This window comes from Mus caroli, chromosome 16 (genome assembly GCF_900094665.2).
Source record: "Mus caroli chromosome 16, CAROLI_EIJ_v1.1, whole genome shotgun sequence".
Classification (NCBI taxonomy): Eukaryota; Metazoa; Chordata; class Mammalia; order Rodentia; family Muridae; genus Mus; species Mus caroli.
The window spans coordinates 20160625-20169207 of record NC_034585.1 but is presented as its reverse complement, the minus strand read 5'-3'; the positions used below and the strand labels follow the sequence as shown (position 1 = coordinate 20169207).

General features: G+C 43.8%; 1 protein-coding gene across 2 annotated transcripts in view; it reads right to left on the bottom strand.

Moving 5' to 3' along the window:
* Positions 1 to 2485: 2485 nt before the first annotated feature.
* Positions 2486 to 8583, bottom strand: part of Fetub (fetuin B) — a 13123-nt gene continuing 7025 nt past the window's right edge. For both annotated transcript variants that reach the window (XM_021185439.1, XM_021185438.2), the window contains 4 exons: positions 7636 to 7799; positions 6523 to 6621; positions 4291 to 4401; positions 2486 to 2978 (listed from right to left, as the gene is read on the bottom strand). In XM_021185439.1, coding sequence (XP_021041098.1) covers positions 2619 to 2978; positions 4291 to 4401; positions 6523 to 6621; positions 7636 to 7799 — 734 coding nt within the window. In that variant the 3' untranslated portion in view covers positions 2486 to 2618. The remainder of the gene's footprint in view (positions 2979 to 4290; positions 4402 to 6522; positions 6622 to 7635; positions 7800 to 8583) is intronic.

The window sequence follows — 8583 nt, the reverse complement described above, 5'->3', positions numbered from 1 at the left end:
ATTACCTACACATTTTTGGTTGGACTGATTTGCCATTCTGCTTTTTAGTCAGATCCTGAGTGATTGTGTGTGTGTGTGTGTGTGTGTGTTTCTAACAGAGGAAATTGGTCTCATGATTTTTTAAATATAGAAAAGGGAAGACTACAATTGAATGTCTCTTTGATGTTTGTTCTGAGAGTTTGTATAACAATGGAGAGTGGTGTATCTTCTGTTTCCAATGGATGGCACAGGACAGACAGACAGACACACACACACACACACACACACACAGAGGGGGGCTACTGTTAATACCCCCGTGATAGTTTGTATATGCTTAGCCCAGGTAGTTGTACTATTTGAAGGTGTGGCCTTGTTGGAATAGGTGTGTCACTATGGGCTTGGGCTTTAAGACCCTTGTCTTAGCTTCCTAGAAGCCAGTCTTCTGCTAGCAGTCTTCAGATGAATATGTAGAACTCTCAGCTCTTCCTGCACCATGCCTGCCTTGATGCTGCCATGTTCCCACCTTGATGATAATGGGCTGAATCTCTGAATCTGTAAGCCCGCCCCAACTAAATGCTGTTTTTATAAGAGTTGCCTTGGTCATGGTGTCTGTTCACAGCAGTAAAACCCTACCTAACTAAGACAACCCAAGACTTTTAAGGCACATAAAAAGAGGCTGAGGGTTGGAAATAGTACAGGCATTCCAGGTTAGGCCTTTAAGGGGAGGCCGGTTGACAAAGAGTTCAAAGTAATTAGTTTAGGAGAAATGCGAAGAAAATTTCAGAGGCTGGAGAGATAGCTAAACAATTAAGAATAGGTATGGCTTCCATAGACTCATGTATTTGAATGCTTGGCCCATTGGTGTGGCACTATTAGGAGGAAGTTGGAGGAAGTGTGTCACTGTGGAGGTAGGCTTCGAAGTCATATATTTGTTCACACTCTGCCCAGTGTGGAATACAGGACAGTCTCCTTCTAATGCATTCAGATCAAGATGTAGAACTCTCGGCTCCTCCAGCACCAAGTCTGCCTGCACAATGTCATGCTTTCCCCCTATGATGATAATAGACTAAACTTCTAAAACTGTGAGTCAGCCCCAATTAACTCTTTCCCTTTATGAGAGTTGCCTTGGTCATGATCTCTTCACAGCAATGAAACGTTAACTAAGACAAGCACTGTCTGCTCTTCCCAGAGGATCCAGGTTCAATTCCCAGCACCCACATGCCAGCTCATACCTGTCTGTAACTCCAGTTCAAGGGCTTGTGATACCCTCCTACATGAAGGCAAAATATCAATGAACACAAAATAAAAATAAATTATATATAATATCATATAGAGACAGTAATTCAATGAACTAGGAGACAAAACAATAAGTATGTTATCAAACATGGAGGAGTTGAGCTGGTACTCAGCAGCTTCACCTTATTGAGTAGGATTCATGGTGTTGGGAGGTGCTCTGCACACAGTAATAATCAATCTCTCATAGCTTCAAATGCTGTGATCTAAAATAGCAACTTGCCTGCAACATATACTCATTGGTGCAATAGTGGTACAGATGTTGTGAGAGCAACCACTCACTTCTCAGGTGAAGCTAAGCCCTGCTTCGTGAGATGGAACCCAGACCCAACATGCTAATAAGGCCAAGAACCCAAGACTAAATAGGTCATGGACCCAGGGGAAAACCTACTACTATTATTCTGCTAAATGAACATAACAATAAAATGACTCCTAATGACATGTTGCTAATACCCATAGATCAGAGTATTGCTCAGCCTTCAGCCGAGAAGCTTACTCTTGAAGTAGGTGGTAATTAACACAGAGACCCACAAACTAGACCATGTGCAGAGAGTAATACAGACTGTAAGAGCCAGAGTCTGGAACATCACACACAAGACCTGCATAAACCCAAACCAGATGAACTTCCAGCATGGAGAAGGGGAGTGGATGCCACTAACTAGAATGCTATTTGCAATTAATGACAACTCCTGGGAGAGGGGAAATCAGTTTTCTTCAGTGGAGTGACACTGTGCATATTGGCCACACTCCAGGACAGACCTCGTGTTCAGGAGTAGTTAGCCAACAACAAAAAAATGGACTCCACGGATTTTTTTGTTTGTTTTTGTTTGTTTCTTTTATGCCTTTGGGAGGATGTTTGCTGTTGTGTGTGTATGTGCCCCTTTCTTTTAAGAGAGAGAAAGAACATGAAGTTGGGAGGAGATTGAGAATCATAGTCACAAACTATGGAAAGAGCATTTGTGACAACAGTAAGCCTCAGATTCCGGTAGACCCATTAGGTTAAATATTCTAGTTACATTATAGCCATTCTGGTTTATGTGTATTATGGCAGTGCTGCATAAGTAAAGATGTTAAAAGGATTAAAAAAGGGAACGAGAAATGAAAAGGTAGTTGGAGTCTGGGAAGTTTGTACAGAATGCTGCCCAGCATACAGAACCCAACCAGTGTGCTCCAGCATGGGCATTTAGTCTCATTTCCAGTTCCAGTCAACAGGTTGAGGCCAAGAAGCATCAAAAGGACACACTTTATTAACCTGTCTACATTTCATTTTCTGTGTCCTTCCCAATCCCCACCACCTCCCATCTAGTGCTGGGGACCATACCCCTATGAAACCCTGCTAGTGAGTCTCAGGGTGGGAGAACCAGAGGGTTGCTCTCCTTCTCGGGCCCTGGGCACTCGGTGGAGCGCTGTTCCTTTCCAGGGAAAGGCAGCACCACCAGCTTCTTGTCCCCAGGCTCCAGGTACAGGAAGGAGACATCCAGTGTGTCCCCCTGGGGATTTGTGGTTAGATCCAGCTGCACAGGAAAGGCTTCCTCAGGGCTCCCTCCCTTGGATTCCTTGGGCTTCTCATCATCCAGGTCAGGAAGGTGCTGGATGGATCCTCTTGGTGCAGTTACGGAGGGGGAGCTGGTTGGGGCCGTGTTTTTCTGAGGGAGTTTCTGAGGGCCCTGGGTAACAGCAGGGTTCGCATCTCCAGGGACCTGAGCCTGAAATAACAATGTTGTTAGATGCAGAAGTCTACAGGGAATGCCCTGCCATAACCCACACCAAGCAAAGCTGTTTTGTGACTGCATGTTTGTTACATGGTCTTAAGCTAGCCCAGGCTCAAATTCATCATTTCCAGCCTCATCTCCTGAGTGCTGGGTTTCCAGGCCTGGGTTAACACACTTGTCTCTGCTTGGAGCATTTCTGAATGCTTAGAGAAACCAGATACACCAGTGGTTCTCAACATTCCTAATGCCGTGACCCTTTGAAACAGTTCATGTTGTGGTGAAATTATTTTCATAACCTCGCTTTTCTTATGAATCATAACATAAATATCTGTGTTTTCGAACAGTCTTAGGTTACCCCTGTGTTGCCACCTGCAGTTGAGAACCACTGAGCTCAGGAATAGGTCTCCTGACAAATCAACAACAAAACACGTAAGGGCCAGCTAGAACTAAGGCCTGCAGAAGCTAGACATGAGGCCGTTCACTTCAGAGCAGTGGTTCAGAGGGGCCAAAGGATGTACTCAGGCTCCCCAGGGAGTTGCCTTTGCTCCCAGGTGTGGCAGCAGGTGGCCTCTTTTACTCTTTGTTTCATGCCACACCCAGTACGAGTGCCCTCCTTCCAAATCTTCTCACTGGTCTTAGATATCACAACAGGCAGGTGATGAGGGTACCAAGACCCAGACAGGTAAGGGGTGGCAGCAGAGCTTATAGGGACAGAGCAGGGAGGAAGCCCAGGCAGCCTGTCTGACTAGATCAGGCTACATCCCAGGAAGAACTTAGTGTCTGTGGAGAAAGAATGAACATGTTCACGGAAGTGATTCTCTCTGAGGTGAGAGAGGCTTCTTGGAGACACTGGATTTAGCACCTTGAAGGCTTCGGCTATGCAAGTGTGTAGTTCACTGTGTTGTTCCTGAGTGTTCTCCCTGATTCTGCACCTGCTGCCACTGAACCTAAAACAGTAGGGTACGCTTATCTCCTATATGTGTGGGTTTACAGAGCCTAAGTAAAGTGATTCTGAATCTCGAGGAAAGCCAGAAGAGGTTGGGAAATAGGCACCTAGAAACATCATTGAAAAACACAGAGTGGGGGTGGTTAGAATGGCAGGGCTCAACATGGAACATCGTGCTCTTGCAAGCCCAGCGACCCAAGTTCAACTCCCCAGACCCCATGTAAAGGTGGAAGGAAAGAACAAACTACACCATGTTGTCCTCTGACTCCACATGTGTGCCATGTCACATGTGCTCAATAAGCTTACATTGTACAAAAACACAATGATAATATTGTTTTTAAAAAGTATATAAATATATACCTGAGATTCGAAAAACTCACAAGTCACAGTGACAGACTTTTCTATGGGTAGAATCAGAGGAACTTTCCTCAGAGAACTTTGGACCATAGAACCTTGGCAAATACCAACGGGCTAAAAGAAAGAAAGGCATCATGTGAGCATTAAGTTACAGGTGAGTGCAGATGCAAGCCCCTCCCTTTCCACTTACGTAATGCATAGCTGTGCCATGCTTCTCTGCCTCTGCAAAACCCCCCTTTTCTGCTTACATAATGCATAGCTATGCCTTGGTTTTCTGCTTCTGCCTTGGAAAATGGCAGGCTCCCAGCCAGGTCCCTGTGAATTATCTAAAGACAATTGAGTCCAGCTCGATTCTAGCAATGGGAACTGAGGTTTTTAGGAAGGTTCCCCTGTGTCTACACACTGTCCACTGCCTGGCCCTGGGTCTGCCCTTGGCCAATTAGAAGCTTGGTGTTTTTCTTCTCTACAGGAGCCCTTAATGTATTCTGAATGAGGTTTTGTCTTCTCTAGCAAAAACACTCTCAGCCCCTTAACCTTCTGTCTATTTGAAAATGAAATTGTGGGGGTTTTATTATAAATGTAATAAATTACTATTTAGATCTATACAAACAAAAGAAAGGACCATGACCTATAATCCCATGCATGGCTCCCACTACCTGTAATCTTTTGGTCCCTTTCTTCTAGTCTTTTCCCTATGCATGCATATTTTTCTTTTAAACTCTATGATCATATTGCATATGATATTTTTAAAAACTAGTTTGTTTCTGAGCAACATATTGTAAAAACCTTTGTATGACATTTGATAGTCTTTTTTTTCAATTATTTTTATAATGGCTACCTAGTATTCCTCTGTATTTAATAAAGTCTCTTGTCAAACAACTAGATTGAATCTATTTTTTTAAAAAACATTGAAACTTTCCTTTCATATATCTCTAAGTTTCTTCTTTACAGTAAATCCATATGTGGTGGTTTGAATGAGAGTGGCTCTATAGCCTCATATATTTGAATGCTTGGTCCCTGGTTGGTAGAACTGGTTGGGAAGAATTAGGAGGTGGGGCCTTTTTAGAGGGGATGTATCACTGGGATTGGGATTTGAGGTTTTAAGAACCCATTTAGCTCCCTCTGTTCCTACTTGTGGATCAGAATGAAGCTGCCAGCCACTGCTGCCAGTACCATGCCTTCTTGCCTGCTATCATGCTATGCACCATGATGGCCATGGATGCTAACCCTCTGAAACTGCATGCCTCAAACAAAGCCTATCTTCTATATGTTTCCTTGGTCACATGAAGACCAGAAATTTCTCCAGGTGGGAAAAATCCATTAGTGTAAAATGGTGGCCCTGACTTCCCTTCTTCCTCTTTAATGCCATGGCTCAGAGACTCTCAGAGAACCTTCTAGAGAAACTGCATGCACTTGTGGCAAGAACAGGTGGATATTCCATGCTAGCATGGAGTGGAGCACAGAGGGCTGGTCTGTGGGGGGGGGGGGGGCCTGCACTTCACCGATCTCATTCATTGGCTAGTCTGATGGCGTTCATCGGTCAAGTTTCTTATTCAAATAAATATCTCTCCCCACCCCCATCCTCTGCATGATCCCGTTTGTATGAAGTGCCGAAATAGACAAAGTTATTAAGACAGAAATCAGATTCATAGTTTCTAGGGGCTTCTTAGGGCAGCAATGGGGGTTAACTTAATAGAAATGGGGTTTCTTTTGAGAACTAATAAAAGTATTTTTAAAAAAATATAAGGTGGTTATGGTGACTCAGGTCAGTAAACATATAACAAAAATGGAATTATCTACTTTAAAGGGATAAATCTTATTGTATGTGAAGTGTAGCTCAATAAAACCCCACTATACATAAATAAGGAAAAGTACTGTTGCCCTGTGGTGCTCAAACACACCACACTGATCACATTCCCAGTATATTTCTGATAGTGCTGGGTGCTCATCCCTTATTTTACTTAGCCACATTGTCAAGAGTGGCCCAAAGAATGGAACACCAGGCTGTCTTCCAAGTCCTCTCATGATTTTTTTTTTTGCAATTATATTACATAAAAACCACACGTAGAATCAAATAAATCCTATCACTGCATCAAGAGCTGCCCAGTTTCTAACTGCTTGGGGGGGAGGAAAAGCATCGGATGACTTGTGACACCCCCCCCGGGGAATTTGTGCTCCACAGTACTGATGACCTGTGAACACATATAGATTGTACAGTCAGTCGGGAACACTCACCTCAGAGTCAGAGTTCTGGAGCGAACAGCCGGCCTGGGATTTGGTACATGGGGCCTCTTTGATCAAATATTCCACATAGTAAGCAGGGCCAGACACCCACTGCCATGAAATAAGAGTTAAGACATTAAAATCTTACCCCAGGGGAAACTCAGGATTGACAACAGTCCTTGTATAGAACTGATTCTGAGACACTGTCAACACCCAAGTTCACTGTTCCTAAAGTCCCCACAGGCACAAGACCAAGTCAGTAATTCTGCTATTTAGAAAATATGAATCAGGACTGGAGAGATGGCTCAGTGGTTAAGAGCACTGACTGTTCTTCCAGAGGACCTGAGTTCAATTCCTGGCACCCACAACTGTCCATAACTCTAGCTCAAGGGGGATCTAACACCCTCACACAGACAAAATACCAATGCACATGAAATGAAATTAAAAGAAAAAAAACCATAAAAATCAGTGCCTTGGTTTGCTTATTTTTTAAATAAAGATTTGCTTTTAGTTTTATTTATATGCAAGAGCTATCCACACAATTGAAATATAAATGAATCTCTTATTTCACAACCCATAAAGTTCAACACCTACCCCAGGCCTTAAAGAAGCAAAAGTTGTCTTGCTAAAGGGTCCATAATCAGCCAGAAAAATGCTGAACCTATTTCATCCCAAGCTCACATGAAACTAAGAATCTTCTTGCTTTAAGAAAGTCAAGTCATAGGCTGGGCAGTGGTGGCGCACGCCTTTAATCCCAGCTCTTGGGAGGCAGAGGCAGGCAGATTTCTGAGTTCGAGGCCAACCTGGTCGAAGAGTGAGTTCTAGGACAGCCAGAGCTATACAGAGAAACCCTGTCTCAAAAAAGAAAGAAAGAAAGAAAGAAAGAAAGAAAGAAAGAAAGAAAGAAAGAAAGTCAGTCAGTCAAGTCACCTGCTATTCATACAAATTCCAAGGAATAGCAAGAACAGTAACATGACTGAATGCACAGTGGCTCTCCTAGAAATGGAGATGTAGGAAAGGATTGCAGGTCCTAGGCAGACAGAATGCCTGGACAGCCCACCCCCTCAACCAGGCTAAGACCCTGCAGCGACGGCTGTGTAACTGACATGGGCATTTTAGCTTTACCTGGCTCTCAACCTTGGTGACTTTGACGAGTTCATACTTTTTGGAGGGGCTCTTACTGTTGAACTTCGCAAGCGACTCCATGGCAGCTTCCAGAGCATTGGGGTCTAACAAGTCCATGGGGCTAGGGCAGTCAGGGCACGTTGCATGAATCTTTCTTCTAGAAACTATTGATGAGAATACTTTATAAATATTGTTAATTTTCAGTCCTAATAATAGTCATAATCATACAACTATACCAGAGCCAAAGACTGGGCTAAAATGATAATATCCAGTACTGGCAAGGATTCAGTGAGAAAGACATTTTTCTTAGAAAGCATTTAGTTGTTGGGGATATGATAGCAGAAATAGTACTTTACTTTTATTTCCTCCCTCCCTCCCTCCCTCCCTTTGTTCCTTCGTTCCTGCCAGGGACTAGGCTGGTAGGCATGTGCCATCATGCTTGACTTCTAGGTGCTAGCATCCAAGCTGGCCTTCACGCATGCTTGGCACTCTGTCACCTGAGTTCACATCTAGTCTCTAAGCCCTGTTCCTTTTGTAATTAAAAAGAAATCAAAATGAGATAGCCTTGCCCTCTTATGGACTTATTTACTATAGGAATTTTGTTTAGAACCACATGAGGCATGGCCAACCAGCAGTCTGTGGACAGCACAGTGTCAAAGACCACAAAGAATGTGGCCTAGCATGGAATTGTCAATATGCTTAAAACATTACGAGATTTTTTTTTTTTTTTTTGCAACATGATTAGACAGTTATCAAGTGTGAACATGGTAGATGACAGCATTGTGTTCCTGTGTCAAAACAGTGGACACGAATCACGTGGGACCTGAGACTGCTCTGGTTGGGGAGAGAGAAATCCGGCCTACATAGGGCCACAAGCCTCTTCCGGTCAGAAAAGCACCGGGGCAGCTGGGGCGCAGGGTCGGCTGACACTCGCCAGCTACCCACAAC